The sequence below is a fragment of the Petaurus breviceps genome, unplaced genomic scaffold (assembly GCF_028583685.1).
Source record: "Petaurus breviceps papuanus isolate PSGF00001 unplaced genomic scaffold, PetGlider_PUasm1.0 90792, whole genome shotgun sequence".
NCBI classification, from domain to species: Eukaryota; Metazoa; Chordata; class Mammalia; order Diprotodontia; family Petauridae; genus Petaurus; species Petaurus breviceps.
Genome location: NW_027187347.1, coordinates 6,051,032 through 6,070,074, shown reverse-complemented (window position 1 = coordinate 6,070,074; position 19,043 = coordinate 6,051,032). Strand labels below are relative to the sequence as shown.

Sequence of the window (19,043 nt, the reverse complement as noted above, 5' to 3'; positions counted from 1 at the left end):
AAATAATCCCACACTCCTAAGCCTTTGATTTGAAGTCAAAGCTTTATTGTTTGAGCATAGTTATATGGTTGATATTTTGTTGATATTTTTAAAAAGTAAGTGTTGATCACAGGGTTTAGATCAAGAAAGGACCTTAGAGATATTAATTTTGCAGATAAAGAAATGGAGGCCCAGAGAAGATGTGACTTGCCAAGAAAGTTCTTGAAAGCACGCTTTAATATTATGACTGTTATTGTTATTATTATTATTTTGTCTTTGTACTCACAGACTGGAACAGTGTTTAGTAAATGCTTGTTGAATTAAATTACCCAAAGTCAGATTGGTACTGAGTAGCAATAAATGGCAGAGCCAGAAATCAAACAATGAATTTTTCTGCTCAAAATTTTGTATTTTTTCTACTTGTATCCACTTGTGCGGATAGCACACATCACATCTCCTTCTCTTGTGACTTGTCTTTGGAGCATTTAAAAGATTCATCATAAATTTTTTTAAATTCATTAATTTAGTTTTAGTTTTCAACATTCATTTTCACAAGATTTTGAGTTACAATTTTTCTCCCCATCTTTCCCTTACCTCCCACCCCAAAAGAGAAAGCCTATTGAATACCTCTTCCCCCAATCTGTCTCTCTTATATCCTCCCTCATCACCCCCCTAGCTTTCTAGTAGGCCAAGATGGATTTCTATACCCCAGTGCCTGTATATCTTATTTCCCAGTTGTATAGAAAAATATATATTTTAAAATTGTTTTGTAAACATTTGGTTTTAAAACTTTGAGTTCCAGATTTTTTTCCCTTCTTCACCCACCCCACTGGAAAGACAAGCAATTCGATATATGTTGTATATGTGTATTTACCCAAATAATTTTTATAGTAGTTATATTGTGAAAGACTAAGTATATTTCCCTCTATCCTATCCTGCCCTCCACTTACTCTATTTTCTCCTTTGACCCTATCCCTTTTCCAAAATCTTTGCTTCTAATTATCCTCTCCCCCAATCTTCCCTCCCTTCTATCATTCCTCCTCTTGTCTCCTACCCCCCTATTTTCCTGTAGGGTTAGATACCCAATTGAATGTGTATGTTATTCCCTCCTTAAGCCAAATTCAATGAGAATAAAGTTGTCCCATTGCCTTTCATCTTGCTGCTCTTCTCCTCCATTGTAACAGTTTTCTCTTGCATCTTTTATATGAGATAATTTACACTGATCTATCTCTCCCTTTCTCTTTCTCCCAATTAATTCGTCTCTCACCTCTTCATTTAATTTTTTAGATATCATCCCTTCATATTCAACTCATCCTGTGCCCCATGTCTATGTATACAGGAACATATATATGCATACACTCACATATATATTTATATACACATACACACTCCTATACATATATATGAATGTGTACTTATATATATACATGTATTATATATATATATACATATTTATACACATATATATTCCCTTCAACTATCCTCATAATGAGAAAAGTCTTATGAGTTACAATGATCATTTTTCCATGTAGGAATGTAAATAGTTCAACTTTAATAAGTTCCTTATGATTTCTTTTTCCTGTTTACCTTCTCATGCTTCTCTTGCTTCTTGTAGTTGAAAGTCAAATTTTCTGTTCAGCTCATTTTTTTTCATTAAGAATGCTTGAAAATCCTCTATTTCATTGAATGACCATATTTTCCCCCGAAGCATTATACTTAATTTTTCTGGGTAGGTGATTCTTGGTTTTAATCCAAGGTCCTTTGACCTATGGAAGATCATGTTCCAAACCCTTCAGTCCCTTAGTGTAGAAGCTGCTAGATCTTGTGTTATCCTTGTTGTGTTTCCACAATACTCAAATTGTTGCTTCCTTACTGATTCCAGTATTTTCTCCTTGACCTGGGAACTCTGGAATTTGGCTATAATATTCCTAGGAGTTTTCTTTTTGGGATCTTTTTCAAGAGGTGACTGGTGAATTCTTTCAATTTCTCTTTTGCCCTCTGGTTCTAGAATATGAGAACAATTTTGCTTAATAATTTCTTGAAAGATAGTGTCTGGGCTCCTTTTTTGAACATGGCTTTCAACAAATCCAATAAACATTAAAGTATCTCACCTGGATCTATTTTCTAGGTCAGTGGTTTTTCCAATGAGATATTTCACATCACCTTCTATTTTTTGATTTGTTTGGATCTGTTTTAGAGTATCTTGATTTCTCATAAAGTCATTGGCTTCCCTTTACTCCAATCTAAATTTTAAGGAATTATTCTCTTCAGTGAGATTTTGCAATTCCTTTTCCATCTGGCAAGTTTGGCTTTTTAGGGCTTTTCTCCCTAGCTTGGTGCCAGGTTCTGCTGCTTAGGTCGCATCCCTGAAACAAGATGGTGAAGGTCGGAGTCAATGGATTTGGCTGTATTGGGTGCCTGGTGACCAGGGTTGCATTCACCTCAGGTGGAGTAGACATTGTGGCCATCAATAACCCCTTCATTGACCTCAACTACATGGTTTATATGTTTCAATATGATTCCACTCATGGCAAATTCAAGGGCACTGTCAAGGCTGAGAATGGGAAGCTGGTGATCAATGGAAAAGCCATTACCATCTTCCAGGAACAGGGTCGCACCAATATTAAATGGGGAGATGCTGGAGCCGAGTATCTTGTAGAGTCCACTGGAGTCTTTACCACCATGGAAAAAGGTGGGGCTCACTTGAAGGGTAGAGCCAAGAGGGTCATCATCTCTGCCCCTTCTGCTGATGCCCCAGTGTTCGTGATGGGAGTGAACCATGAGAAATATGATAATTCCCTTAAGATTGTCAGTAATGCTTCCTGTACCACCAACTGCTTGGCCCCCTTGGCCAAGGTCATTCATGACAACTTTGGCATTATGGAAGGACTCATGACTACAGTGCATGCCATTACTGCTACCCAGAAGACAGTAGATGGCCCCTCTGGTAAGCTGTGGCGTGATGGGTGTGGTGCTGCCCAAAACATCATCCCTGCTTCCACTGGTGCTGCTAAGGCTGTAGGCAAGGTTATTCCTGAGCTGAATGGGAAGGTCACAGGCATGGCCTTCCATGTTCCTACTCCCAATGTATCTGTTGTGGATCTGACCTGCCGCCTGGAGAAACCTGCCAAATATGATGATATCAAGAAAGTGGTGAAGCAAGCATCGGAGGGACCCTTGAAGGGCATCTTGGGCTACACAGAGGACCAGGTTGTATCCTGTGACTTTAACAGCAATACTCACTCTTCTACCTTTGATGCTGGCACTGGTATTGCCCTCAATGACCATTTTGTCAAGCTCATTTCCTGGTATGACAATGAGTATGGTTATAGCAACCGTGTAGTAGACCTCATGGTCACCATGGCCTCCAAGGAGTAAAGTGGAAAGCCATGGATCTTCATCCCCAGCCAAAAAGAGGAAATCCACCACTAGGGAGCCCACATTCCTAACCTGTGTTCCTATACTAGGGATCCCATGTCCCATTCACATCCTTGTTCCGAAGCACCCCTGTAGTAGGGGGAAGAAGCCTAGAGTCCTGTATTGTGTACCATCAATAAAGTCAACATATTCAGTGCAAAAAAAAAACAATTGGCTTTTTAAGGCATTCTTCTTCTTATTGGCTTTTTAGGCCTTTTTTGCCATTTGAGTTAGTCTATTTTTTAAGTTGTTTTTTTTTTCTTCAGTGTATTTTTGGGTCTCTTTTAGCTGGTTATTGACTTGCTTTTCATGATTTTCTTGCATCATTCTCATTTCTCTTCCCAATTTTCCCTCTACTTCTCTTACTTGATTTTTTAAATCCTTCCTGAGCTCCTCTGTGGCCTGTAAACAATTCATATTTTTTGGTGAAGGAGTTCTGACTTTGCTGTCTTCCTCCTGTTCCATGCCTTGATCACTTTTGTCCCCCAAAAAGGATTGTATGGTCTCTGTTTGTGCTTCCTCTGTTTGCTTATATTGCCAGCCAACTACTTGACTTTTGAGCTCTTTGCCACAATAGAACTTCCAGAATGGAGAGAACTTTGTCCCAAATCTCTGGGGTTTTCATAGCTACTGGAGCTTTTAGGAGGCCACCCTTTCTACACCCCCAACAAGCTCTGACACACTAGCCGCACACCGCAGGAGCACCATCCAAGACTGTGATCCAAATCTAAGTTCAGGTCAAAGCAAGAGTGATTACCTTCTGAATAGTCACTTGGTCCCCCTACCATCTCCAGGCCAAAAGCTCCAGAAGAAGCCACATGGTGGTGTCTGTATAGCCACCTTGCCTCAGTCGATTCTTGCCCCAGGGGCAGGAGCTAGACAGAGCTCTTCTGTCCTCCCCTTTTCCAACAGTGTTCCACACTGACCTTTTACTTTATTTTTGGCATTTATGGGTTGAGAAGACTGGAAACTGCCACAGTTGCTGGTGATTCACTCTCTTTAAGTCTTCTCTGGCCACTGCTGGTCAGGGCCTCCCTGGGGACAGAACCCCGTGACTCACGCAGGACTGTGCTCAGTTCCCAGCTTAGTGTATTAGACCCTTCTTCTTGGCTTGCCAGGTTGCCTTCAGTGGGAGATTTGTTCCTCTCTGTTTTTGGATTCTGTAGCTCTAAAGTTTGTTTAGAGTCTTTTTTTACATGTATTGGAAGTTATTGGAGTGGGAGCTCACAACAAGTTTGTGTTTCTACTCTGCCATCTTTGCTCTGCCCCTGGCCCAAGATGCATCATATTCTATAAACATGGGATAAGGTTTATCAGGGACCATGTGGCAGAGCTGCAAATCAAACAAAGAAGTTTTCTATTACAAATTTTATATTTTTCCATTTGTATCCACTTGTGTGGATAGCACACATCACACTTCTTCCTCTTGCAACTTGTCTTTGGAACTTTTAAAACATTCTTCATATTCTATAAATGTGGGATAAGGTTTCTCAGGGTCATGTACTTTAAGGAACATACAGAGACAGAAAGACCTTCTTCCACAACAGAGGCTACATGACCAGTGCTGGCAGACATATTATCCCAGCAGATACATGTACATTTTTTTAATTGAACTTGTAATAGGGTACTTAGAGAAATTCCCATATGTCCTGAAGATTAGTACCAGGTCTGCAAATAACAAGGTATCCCATAAGTCTTAATGTAGTTTGAAGTTATTAATGCTTAAAACTGCATGAAGACTTTTGAAACATCTCACATAGTCAACATTGACATGTAGAATGTCCAGTACCTGTTAGAGATAGGCTGTGAACCAAGGTTTTCTAGACTAAGGGAAAGTTCCTAAGTTCAGCTACCTCCAGACAGTTCTCTATTCATCAGTATGTGTTGATTCTCACCCTAGAAAAAGAATACACTTTTGGTTAATAGAGTGTTTCTGTGGGACAAGGAACCTGGAGATGAGTTATAGAATCCTAGTGTATAAAAATTAAGGGGACCTTAAAAGCAGTAGGGTGGTAAACTAGGATTCTGGAGAGACTAGGGTTGCATCCCCCTATATCCCCTACCCTCCTCAACACACACACACACACACACACACTTAATAGCTATGTGATAATGTCTGAGATTCAGTTTCCTCATCATTAATTGGGTTTACAATATCTGTAGTACTTATTGCTAAGGGCATCAGTGGCCATCATAATTTGTGAAAAGTGCTTTGCAAGCCTTAATGTGCTATATAAATGTCAGCTATTGTATTTGGTTCCATTCTCTGCCCAGTGAATGAATCCTCAGTATTATATCCATAACAAGTGACTTATCCAATGACTGCTGAAATACCTCCTGTAACAGAGACCTCATGAATCTATGAAGCAGGCATTACATTTTCAGACATCTTTGACTGCCCAGGCCTTAATAATAAGGTATAAGCATCCGGTAAAGTAACATGACTTCTAGTTGATCTCTTTATCTCCTGTCTCTCTCTACTCCAATCCATCCTACAGTCAGCTGCTAGTTATTTTTCTAAATCATGATTTAGATGATTTCAATCCCCTCCCTCCTACCTCCACACACAGTCAATAAATTCCAGTGTCTCCCTATTACCCCAAGGATCTAATATAAATTCCTCTATTTGACATTAAAAATATTTCATCATTTGACTGGCCACTTCCTACTTTTCTGGTCTTCTTACACAGCTCCCACCCCCAACTAAACTGGACTACTTACTGTTCCTAACATGGATACTGCATGTCTCACCTCCATGCTTTTGCACTGGCTGCTACAAATGCCTAGAATGCTCCCCATTCTCACCTCTGACTCATAGCTTCCCTGACTTCCGTCAAGATTCACCTTACACCCTTCTTTCTGTGTTTCCTATCCTCCTAAACACCCCTCCCCCAATTTCCTAGTGCCTTCTGCTCTGAAATTATCTTTTATCACTCTGCATGGATCTTATATGAAGCCAGTTATTTTCATGTTTTCTGCCTGATTAAAATTGTTCCATGGAGTCAGCATATTCTATTTGAAAAGGATGTGAGTCTGTGTCTACTCTTCGATAGGGATGTGAATCAATATATTTTCTTAGATAAGTGTCAGATTCAGGATACTTTGAAAAAATAAGTTTTATTGCTATCTTTCATTTTTAAACACCTACATACAGTAAGATGGACAATTTTTGGAATCATTTGAGATCATTGGAGGGGGGTTTATATGGTATATCCTCATGAATGGATAATGTGTTAGTCTCTGAAGTGGTGACATATCCTTATCTTGATAAATTGGAAAGATCCAAATAGAGTTTGTAATCAGCCAGAAAAGCATAAGTATTTTGGGTTTCTCCCTTTTTTTCCTTGAAAGACATCGCATGAATGTTACTCATCAGCCAGTTGGCTTCTGATGTAAATAAAGGCTGATAAGACCCATGCATCAAAGATGTAACAAATGCTACCCATGGGTGGATGAATCTTGTCATCCATTTTTTAAAAAATTACTATTATTTTTTTTTCCTCTCCAAGGAAGTTGAACTTCAGATAACTAAATGTTGTTCTGATCTATTGGCTGATTAAACTTTTTGTCAAGTGTGGTGCTTGTGACTTTGGAGCTGAAATTGTTTCAGTAGCTCTTTGGAACTGCTCTGAAATTTTCAAAGGATGATTTATGATACTTACCAAGGGACTCATTTGTCCCATCAAAGCCCATATTAGAGTCAATTTGGCAGTCTTCCAACTCTGAATCTAACTCACATGATGAAAAATTTCTTTTTCAATATTTCAGTATTTCAATAGACATTCAATTTCATTGATGTGGATATTTCCTCCAATGGTGTATTTCACAATCCGTTGTCAGCTTTAGCCTATATGCCTCTAATCTGTGTCCTCTTATAAATCCTCCAAAGACAGTATGTACAGCATAATGATAGTATTACTCTAGGTTTTGAGAAATATATAAATATATGTATATATATATATATATATATATAATATGCAACATTAAAGCCTGTATTCCATCATCTTTCATTGTTACTATAACCCTGAATAACAACAATAAAACAATACCACCTAACATTTTTTAAGTGCTGACTATGTGCCAGCTACTTTGCTAAGTGCTTTACAAATGATACCTCATTTTGTCTTCACAATAACTCTGTGAGGTAAGTGTTATTATTCTCCCCACTTTAGAGTTGAGGAAAATGAGACAAACAGAGATTAAGCGACTTGCTCTAAATCACACAGCTACTATATGTCTGAGGCCTGATTTGAACTCAGGTCTTCCCATCTCTGGCCTAATGATCTATCCACCATGCAGCTGCCTCATCTCCTTATTATTATCACATTTGTGATTCAATGGAACAAAAATACATTAAGTACCTTCTTGTACAAGGACACTGTGCTAAGTGCTCCAAGTTGTGTGTGTGTGTGTGTGTGTGTGTTTGTGTGTGTGTGGTGGCCGGGGTGGAACTCAACCTGTTATTTCACTGATTTGAGTAAATATAGCATCTCCTTTGGACAAAGTAGATCCATAATTCATTGGTATATAACAGTTCTAGAGAATTGTCTGGAGGCCCTGACATATACCCCTAGTCATACATCTAATATGTTCCAGAGATAAGACTTAAACCTAGACATTCCTGGTTCCAAAGATGGCCTTCTGTCTGCTTTGCCACACTGCCTAGTAGAAGATCATAGAATAAAGACAAAAATGAAAGTTCCTGTCCCCAAGAGAATTATCTACTTCTTGTGGGGAGGGGGGATACAATAGGTTGACTGGTTGGTAAAAAATAATTTCAGTAGGAGGAAAGAACCTGGCAGAATCAGAAAGGAAAGACTAAACAGAACCTTAGATATTCCTTGAAGAAAGGCAAGCGAGTGGTCATCATCATTATCAATGTAATTATTAATAATTTTGTCTAGCATTTATATTGTGCTTTAAGGTTTGAAAAAAAAACCTTTATAAATGCTAATCCATAAGACTCAGAGTAAAGGAAGGAGTACATTCTAGGCATAAGATACAATCCATACAAAACCATTAGTGATGCCTTCTAATTTTTTTATGATATTTTTCTGTAATTTCTTGTACATAAGTCATCATTTGTCATATAGTGCTACCTATTTATGCCCACCATATCATTTTTCATTACCCTCCAGGTTATCTGTAATTGTGATTCTTTGGATATTGAAGATCCGTAGCTATATAACATCAAGCATTAAATATATATTAAAAATTAAAAAAAAAAACAAGAATTACCATTTTCTGGAAGAAGGTGAGGTTTGTTGAAGGCATTGCACAATTTTCCTTAGGAGATAACAACCTCCCATCTTCTACCTCTTCAGTCCTGTTCATTTCATCGTCCATCTCCAGTGCTTATCCAACATGTGTGTAGTGATGAAACAGCCATATAGTCAATCACAGTTTTAGGATCAATAATAGGTCTTCTCTATGCTTTTATGAGCCTATACGTGATCCATTTATTTTCACCACTGCTTTTGAGTGGTTGTGTATACACAAAGGAACATCTAAGGACCTCCCCATGTATGAAGAATCCCTCTTATATTTTATAACCCTTTTAAAGAAAGCACTTAGGCCAGCAATGTCATCATTCCACACAAGGTTCCACTCCTGACTCTCTGAATTTTTCTGCTTTGTCATAGCAATCTTCTTATCTTGACCTGGCCTCACACTGGAAGTATACTCCTACTGCTATGATCCCTTCCTCTGATGAGTTAATTCTTCCCAGAAGTTTCATTTTAGGGAAAATCTTCAAGCTAGCCATGTCTTCATTCTTTTTTGAGCTCCTGACAATCTGGACTATATCTACCATGCATCCATCTGAGTATCTCCATCCCTCTCCCACCCAAAACCACTTTTTAGCTTTCTTTTATGTGTTGTCTTTCTCCATTTGAATATTGAGGTCAAGGACTGCCTATCTTTCTGCTTATGTTTGTATTCCTAGTGCTTAAAGGCACAATGAACAATCCTTAAAATCAATACTAAGTGACTTCACTTGACTTTTAGAAATCTGTCTTAGAGATGCTTCATGATAGTGGCAAAACCCTTTATGACAGTTAGACCACCCAGTAGCTAAATTATTAGACTTGAGATTAGGAAGATTTGAGTGCAAATTTTACCTCAGATACTTATTATCTGTATGATGTCGGTCAAGTTATTTAACTTTTCTAGGTCTCCCCTTCTTCATTTCAAAAATGGGGATATACAAGATGGCCTTTCAAGGTTCCAACTCTAAATCTATAAACTTTGATGAGTATGCTTCTACCCATTATACCTTGCTTTATATAACTGTAATAAGATAGAGTTCTCTCTGTTTCATATACATAGGGATGATATTTTTTGTGTAGTCTTAACATGTTTATGAGAACAGACCTTGTAGGAGGAGACTGTCAGAAGGTTGCTCAAATACTTGAAATACTTAACAAATATTTGAAAAAATACTACATAAATAATGAGTAGAACCATGACCAGAAACCTTTTCATCTGGAGAAAAAATAGGATGATTGGGAGGTAACTAGATATTTTAGTGTCAGGAAGACCTAGAGTCAGGAAGACCTGGGTTGAAATCCAGCCTCAGATACTTACTAGCTGTGTTACCCTGGGCAAATCACTTAAACCCATTTGCCTCAAAAACAAACAAAAAAAACAAAACAAACTTGGCTGAAGGGAAAATTGGCAGTACAAAAGGAAGCACCAGTATGATTCTAGTAGAAGAAAAGGCCATCATATCCACAGGATCGAGGGTAGGGAACAAACCTGTAGAAGTTGCTAAAGTAATTGACTTTGGAGCTTGAAATTGTGGTTTCTAAAGGCTTAAAGCATGGCAAAGTGACAGTGATCATTTTGGCAAGGAAATTAGAGAAGAGATCCACTGACCCTAGATGTTGAATACTTGAGCAAAGCCCTACTAGCCTTATACTACTTAAGGGTCAAATAATAAACAGAGAGGGATCTTGCATTTTTTAGTCAGTTGACTGAGTGTAGTTTTCTTAGAATGCCTTCTAGTTTCCTTTTCATAATTCTATTAAATATACCCTTGATATATTATTATTGTGTTATTGATATTGTACTGATATGTTATTATTGTGTGTACCCCAAAACCATGTGCAACAGAGATCCTAACCCAAATAATATGCAGAGGTTTCTCAAGGTAGGAAGGAGAAAATAATGGTTTATTGCGATCTTGAGAAAGGGTCTGACAAATGGTCAGGGAGGAAAAGCAATTTACAAAAGGAAATGGCAAAGTTTTAAAGCCCTAATGTGGAATTCTCCCTCATCCCTCTGCTTATCCTTTTCTTCCATTGGCAAAATAAGGTACAAAATCTAAGTGTGGCAATTCACCTCAAGCACCAGAAGAAGGAAACAGTAGACCACCCAATGTACACTTGAGAAAGCACATCTGTCTGTCCTTATTTGGCATATCTTATGCTGAAGTGTCACTGACGAGAGGGGTGACTGACTCCGTACTACTCTGAGTTCTGAGGCCTTGTAAATCATGTGATTTCTGGTGAAGGGGAACTCAGGCCTGTTTCCCACAAAAAGCCTTAGCAGATTTTAGAGTATGGTCTGAGAAGTTTTCACCTCTCTCACTCATTATTATTATAAGTAATTTTTAAAGGTGAAAAAATTATGAATCAGCAGTTCTTGATGTCTTTTCAATTACCTTTTTTTTGGACAGTCAATGATTCTTTTCCATTTCGTTTGTTATCTTTCCTCTTTTAAATGGCTTAAAGTTCAGTTCCTCAGCACTAAAATTGTGCAACATTCAGCATGGACCTCCTCTGTACATACTCGATCTAGTCAGTCATTTTTCTTGACATTTTCCCCTTTTACTTCCATTTTCTCCTCTTCATTGGGAACTGAGAAGTTAAATTAAATATGAAGGTGTTTCACTGTTGCTAACTTTTAAAATACTAATTGAAATGTTGACAGATTCTTTTTTGCCTGTTTGTTGTCTTTCCTTCAGTTATGTTTCTACGTGCTATGATCTGATTTAGTTGGGTCTCCTGCCAAGCTTTATAAAAGTTTCTTTTCCTTTACATATTTCTCAGTGTTTCATGAGGTATAAAAGTATTTAGAATTTTCCTCCGCATTCTGTCATGTTTTTGCAAATGATTTTATATTCTAAAATGGCATTTTGCTTATATGTCATTGCTTTTCCATTTTTCAAGGAGATATAATATCCTCTAGCAACAGTAGTTTCTAGATTATTTTGGCTTCCTCATTATGATAATTGCTTTATATAGATAAAACTTCCATAGGAAATGATAATATTCCATGTTAGTATCAGTTCTCTTATCCATTATCTTTTTTTCAGTATCAGTATTTTGAAAAGTTCATCTAAGATCTATTACAATTGGAGATTATTTCTCTTCCATTTTTTTTCTTAGTTTTATTGATTTTGATGTTGAGTTTAAGAAGTTGATGGTTTTATGGTACATAAGCGGTTGCTTCAGGAATGACTCCCAAATTGGTAATTGAACATTTTCTTTCCAATAAGATATCAATTTGATTTCTATGACATTATTGAATTCCCTCCATGTCTAGCACTTTCTGAATTTTGACTTGCATTAAACAATAATATTTAAACTCATGAATAATAAGACCTCTCTTTCATTTCTTTATCCTTAACCATATTTTCCAATGTATTTTTTTTACTATCCTTTCTTTTTGTGTATCCTGAAGTCACCCAATCTTTAAATATTGGCTGATTTAATTTATGGTATATTATTGAGTTCTTCCTAGAGCAGTGATTCTTAACCTCTGTTCCCTCGATAGTTTTCAGGTCTGTAAACTTAACCAAGGAAAATAAAATACTTTTTTATTTTCACCAACTTCTAGCTAAAATTGTGTATTTACTTCAGTTATGATTTGAAAAAAAAATTGAGAAGACTCTATCCGACTGGCAAAGGTGTCCATCAGACACACACATACACCACACACACACACACACACATTCACTCACTCACTCTAAAACCTGTCCTAAGATTAAGAACCTTGTCCTAAAATTTTTAGAACCCTGTCCTAGAATTTTTTTTCAGACATTGGCTCATAAATTGAAATTTTCTAACATTGCCATCTTCTTGCTCCTCATGAGCCCTAAAAGACAAGATGATCACATGTCCCATAGAAAGATGCTTTGGTGAAGTGAGTGCTCAATAACTACTAACCCATATTTGCATCTCCAGACAATATTGTGAGCCATCCTCCATTTTGGGGGTAATGTCCTTTTCTATTCTGGTTACATTCATAGTAAGGATATCAATATTGATGTGATTTAGATCCTTCTGTAGCATGTCAGCTTGTTGGTTACTGAATAAGGAACTCATATTTAGAGTAGCAATGGTTAAACTGATTTTTATTAGCACTCTGAAAATGAATTGTTTCTTGGTTCTTTATGCCCCCTTTCCTGTCTTTCTCTCACACTCACTGCAGAAATGGAAGGGAGCTACACAAGACAGAATACTGGTCCATATTATTCTTTTATCCATTACATGCTGAATGGCTCATTATTCAATGGCCATCCTACTGCAGATAAATCTATGCCTATTTAACTAGGTATATCCTCAGGTAGCAATTTTTTTCTGCCGTTGGGAATGCACTCAAAGTCTTTCCAGTATATTAATCCATATGGTATAATCACTCAACTGCCATGGCCTTCAAGAGTCTAAGGTCACTTTCCTGCCATTATAAGTGATCAGAGTAGGACTGGGGGGGGGAGAGGGGAAGGTTCTTCTTGTTTAAGAGGAATACACAACTCCTAAATTGTGTAAAAATCTGAAGTATTTATATTTATGCCTGGTGTGTTTTGTTAGAACTTGTGCTCATTTCGAATAGCACTTACAAATCCAAGTCATCTATAAGAGTAGTATTGCCAGACCAGTAATTTATATTGTTAGTTGTTAGAACTATGACAGCATCTGATTATTTTCAAATTACCTTCTTCCCGCTAAACTCCTTTTCTGATAACTTTTTTTTTTTTGTTTTAGGTACTGCTGACACTGCAACTACTAGCAGTGACCTTGGACAGGTAAGTGACTTCATCTCTGTGATATTTAGTTTTTACCTCAATGAATTCACAATTCATAATAAGGGAATTCTTACTTAATACTGAAGTTATAAATCTAGTGCAAGTTGAACCACCAAACAAATCTACTCTTTGGTGAACCATTACTTCAATAAACATGAAAAAAAAATCACTTCTCCACAATGAAAAAAGTATCTTTTATGATAGCTCTTTAAATAAATTATTCTTGAAAAGAGTATTTCAGTAGATTGTGGTCTATAGCTGGTCTAGACCAAGGATATAGCTGTGATTTAGACTTCCAGACTCCTAGCAAATTGGGGCAAGAGGAGAGGAAGAATAAAAGGATAAGATCAAGAGCCTGATACTCTGTTCTGCTTTTGGGAGGAAAAAATATGGTTAGAAGGGTAGGAATAGAACGGAAAGGCTTCCATCTAAGGGCCAGCCAGAAAGGAAGAAAAAGGCTGGAAGGTGTGTTCATACCCTGCCTACTACTTCTAATCCAATAAGATCACATAGTTATGGACATGCCACTGCCTTCTAGAAGAAAAGGCTAACTTCATCTCCTCCTCAGAGATAAAGCAAAGATTCTTTGTACTGAAGACTCAACCAATAGAATCAATCATTTTGGAACAAAAGAAATATAACTCCCTTAAATGAGCAAAAAGCTGTATCTATGAATCTAGTCCACATGACTCCTTGACAACCTCAGCTTTGAATCACTTGTGAGTTAATGTCTCAGTTACATGAGACATTTTGGGGAACATTCTTTCATATGTGTGAGTAGCATGGGGGAGATGAATAGATTTTTTTATTCTCTCATCCATGCAACTAAACGGTGTCTGTTGTCAACCATGACAACAGCAAGGAAGATCAGTAAGTAAATAAACATGTATTAAGTGTTTAATATGTGATAGGTACTGTTCTAAGCAATGAAGATACAAAGAAATATAAAAGACAGTTCCTACCCTCAAGGAGCTTACAATTCAATGGCAGAGTTAGGTACTTAATGTATCACTGTTACCAGGCTATATGAGCAACACAGTGTGGTGTGTAGAACAAGTAGCAAGAAGACTTGGGTTTCCATCCTGCCTATGATGCTTTCTGGCTGTGTAATTCAGGGCAACTCATTAATTTTTCAGTGCTCTAGGCAACTCTTTATGATCATAAATTGCAGGGAAAAAAGTGTCAATCTACATTGGGGATTTTCTCATCTGAGGACTCTCTATATAAATGAAACCACAGATCTGGTCCCTATTACTATGTGGAAATAGCTACAATAGGGCATGAAAGACAATATAGCTACAATAGGGCATGAAAGACAATTTTCAGCAGCATGGAGGGTGTGTGTGTGAAAACTCAGGCAGTGAGTAAAATTACAAAGTGGATAAAAGGTATTTTTGTTTTTGTTTTGTATTTGTATGCAGCTCTGTGTGTGCCCACTTTCTGCATTCCTTTCTTACCTACCTAGGAGCTCAGTGCTTTCAAGCTACCCATTGGAAGTCCAAAACTGCCATCTCATCATTCCACCCAGATTTGTCTACCCCACTAAGAAACTTATGTCTTTCTTCCCCTAAAATAATGAGCTTTCCCTTCAGTTTGTCACTTATGTTAAGAAGAAAATTATTTAAATAAAATAATTTAGAGTAATATGTGGATGGCAAAACAATAATCATTCCAGAAATACTTAAAATTTAAAAGAAAAATTGGTCAACTCAGCTTATGGAATATCAAATATGTGAGCAGGGAGACGTTTTTAATGAAAAGATCTCTCTTTCCCTTGAATTTGGAATTCTGGGAAAGAGGGGTGGATTAAATAGTCTCTGAATCTTATGAACCTTTTCATGATTATAATTCTATGCTTAGTAATACTCTTAAAATTAAAATGAATTGACATCATACTTCTGGCAATATAATAATGCTTTCAGAAAAATCATTCCAACATCAGTTAGAGCTGTTACTCTTTCCTTCAAGTTGAATACCAAGGGGGGGAAAAGAAAAAAAAACAACAACAACAACTTTGTAAATTGGTACTCCATATCTGGAAAGTTGCTGACTTTTGCCCTAGTAGTTGACTGAATATGATGCATATTTATAGGATTTCAATAAGGTAAGAGAAGAAAAGGGATCACGGGAGAAAAAAAATCAGAGAAAGCTTGAAACCTTTATTTGCTTGGGAAAAAAAAAATTCTAGGAACCTAAATTAGAAGTAGTTTAGCACATCAGAGAAATGCCCATGATAAGGAGCAACAAAATATCTGAGAGGTGCAATTTAGTCTGTTTCTACTTTGGCATTTAACTAAGAGTCAGACTATGGTTCAAAATCAGGATGTATGCTTGCTACCATGTTTCCCCGACAATAAGACACTGTCTTATATTTTTTTGGACAGAAAAACACCAGAGGGCTTATTTTCAGGGGAGGGCTTATTTTAATGAACATTGACAGCAATTTTAATAAACAGGTAAATGTGAACAAAAAAATGTACCTTTATTCAATAAGCAAATCACTGGGGAAGAACAGGATGATGCGCTCACTGCCGCAGCTCTGATTGGATGCAGCTCGGAGCGCGGTGTGCGTTTCAGGGGGAGGGGACGGTGCATACAGAGGGTAATAGCGCAAGGGATCACCTTCACTACAGTAGCAATCTCAATAGGGCTTATTTTCGGGATAGGTCTTATTATCGGGGAAACACGGTATCTGTTTGAGCAAGAGCCAGTCACTTTTAGAGAGTCAGTTTCCTCTTCTGTAATTTAATGATAATGATACTTAATATTTATTCCAGCAGGTTATTATAATGCAAACACTTTGTAAAACTTTGTGCCAGTGTGAATTATTGTCCCCCTAAAAGATGAAGTAGATTTCCAAAAATACCATCATTTTAAAATTGAGAAAGTCACTTAGACAAAGAATTATAGATGTGGAAGGAATCTTCAGAGGTCATTTACTATATCCTTTTGCCCCAGTAATGATTCATCCAAATTATTCAGGGTATATCCTTATTGATCTAGTTCTCTACAGTAATCCAAAAGGAATTGATCAACTTAACAAGGAAGGTTTGTCATCATGGAGTTCTGTCTTCTGATAAATCTAAAAATCTTCTGCAATTAAAAACTATGTCCTTTTGTTCTGTTCTTAGAAGAAATGGAGAGGAATGAGCCACCATCCTTTAGGACAATGGTTCTTAACCTCAAGGTCACCAAACACCTATACTCAAAAAAGGTCATAGCACTCTGAGACAGAGAGAGAGAGAGAGAGAGAGAGAGAGAGAGAGAGAGAGAGAGAGAGAGAGAGGGAGAGAGAGAGAGAGAGAGAGAGAGAGAGAGACAGAGAGAGACAGAGAGAGACAGAGAGAGAGAGAGAGACAGAGAGAGACAGAGACAGAGAGAGACAGAGAGACAGAGAGAGAGAGACAGAGAGAGAGACAGAGACAGAGAGAGACAGAGAGACAGAGAGAGACAGAGAGACAGAGAGAGACAGAGACAGAGAGAGGCAGAGGCAGAGACAGAGGCAGAAAGAGAGACAGAGACACACAGAGACAGAAATAGAGACAGAGACAGAGAGGGAGGGAGGGAGAGAGACAGAGAGAGAGATGGGAGGAAGAGAGAGAGATTTATAGTGTTTTATTTCCAAAACTCTGATCAAACATTGAGTGTCCTGAGAGGAAGAGATGTAGACTTTTTGTTTGTTTGTTTATTTGGTTTTTGCTATGGGGAGTGGATGACAAGGAGAAAAGATAGCAATAGCTGTAGCTCTTCCTCTACTCCTACTTCCAAACTCTAGCAGCCTGTCAGGGACAATGGTAATTATCTTCTCCTAGTAGTAGTTACACCCTGAAGATATAAAATTATCTCTTCCTCCTTGGTCTTAGGGGAAATTAGAATAGGTTGTAGATAGGGGGTAAGGAAAGAAAGTGGTACAGAGAAAAAGATAGCATTATCATCATCATCATCATGGCTAACAATTGTATAGCACTTTAAGATTTACAAAGTTCTTTATATATGTTATATTGTTTGATTTGGATTGTGCCATATTCATGTTCATTCACAAAGCATTAAAAACACCCAATAATGGTAATCATGAGTGCCATGTAGTTCAATAGAAAGATATCTGGCCTAGGAGTCAGGAAGATCTATGTTTAAGTCCTGCCTCTTACATAAATAGGCTGTTTCGCCCTGGGTAAGTCAGTTAATGTTTCAGTCTTCCAGGAAAAACACTAAGACTCCAGGTTGCAGAGCAGGTGATGACCTGGACCAGTAAAAAGAGTTTTCTCCCTGGGCTTTCCCTCTACCAATGAAATTATATGTCTGCTCTCTGCGCTTTTCTCTATCACCTCAAAAAAGAGGGCACATTTATATATTTAACTGAATGTTTATAAAACATCTTACATATATTATCTAATTTTATCACCAAAGAAGAGTATGAGTTAGGTGCTATTATTATCCATATTTTACAGATGAGGAAAATAAAGCCTAGATAGTTTAAGCAGTCCCACAGATAGTCACATAAGGTTATATAAAGAGCATCTATTATTAAGGGCTTACCATATGCGGGGAAGACTGCAGCTTGAAGGACTTTAAAGAGCTGTTTTGTATATTGATGAGCATTAATAAACATAAACTCTGCTGATATTAAAATTAAACATACACCCACACGCACATTTGTGCTTAATGGTAGACATCCCTAGAGCTGAGGAAGGGGGAGAAAAAAAAGGAAGAAAAAAAAGGTACATGATAACTTTATTATATATTTAGTAGGAATAGCAAGTTGTACATAATAGATTTGCAGTTTCGTGTGCAGTCACCTTTTTTTTAATTCTACTATGTAATAGACATGCTTATTTTATTTCACAAATTTAAAAAAATGAACAAATAATTAAAATAGACAGTATTTTAGGTATCTTTGATCTCATTCATAACCTAATAATAATAATAAGATTATTAATAACTGACACATATTCAGAGTGTACCAAAAGACTTAGTGTAGTTTTAAGCTTTAACAAGATCAATAAGTTTAATCATTAAATCCCTTGAAATGACACAAAGCCTTTTGGGACCACCCAGTATCACAGGTGAAGGAATACAAAATATTCTGTGTAGTTTATTTCATTTAATTCTGAAAACAAACCCATGAGGTTGTTACTGTGGATAATATTATGTCCATCTTACAAAGGAGAAAGCTGAAAATAAGAGAAGATAATTGATTTTCCAAGTGTCAAAAGCCAGTAAGTTTTTACGGTGCGGTTTAAATCCAAGTCTAGCCTGAGTGCGAGTATAGAACTCTGTCCAATATACCCTAAATAAAAGAAAGGTTGGAACCACATCCTTGGAGAAAACTGCTCCAAATGCTTCGGATCATATGGTCAGGGATCTTGAGCTGGAAGTGACTTCAGACATTTTCTATTCCAACCTTCTTATTTTACAAATGAGGAAATTGAGTTCCATGGAGGTTAAGCCACTGCTCATGGTCACTCAGGTAAAAAACATCAAATATAGGATCTGAACTCAGGTCCTCTGTAGCTCATGCTTTTTTCCATTTCACCATGTTGTGACCTAATATATGTTATTATTTACTCATCTGTAAAATGGAGATAATGATTGTGTCTACCACAAAGAGTTGTTGTGA

At 37.2% G+C, this 19,043-nt stretch overlaps 1 protein-coding gene across 1 annotated transcript; it reads left to right on the top strand.

Moving 5' to 3' along the window:
• The first annotated feature begins 2,311 nt into the window (after positions 1-2,311).
• Positions 2,312-3,567, top strand: LOC138147500 (glyceraldehyde-3-phosphate dehydrogenase-like). The gene has a single exon (XM_069070020.1). The coding sequence runs from the start codon at positions 2,356-2,358 to the stop codon at positions 3,355-3,357; it is 1,002 nt and encodes a 333-aa protein (XP_068926121.1). The 5' UTR covers positions 2,312-2,355; the 3' UTR covers positions 3,358-3,567.
• The last annotated feature ends 15,476 nt before the right edge of the window (positions 3,568-19,043 follow it).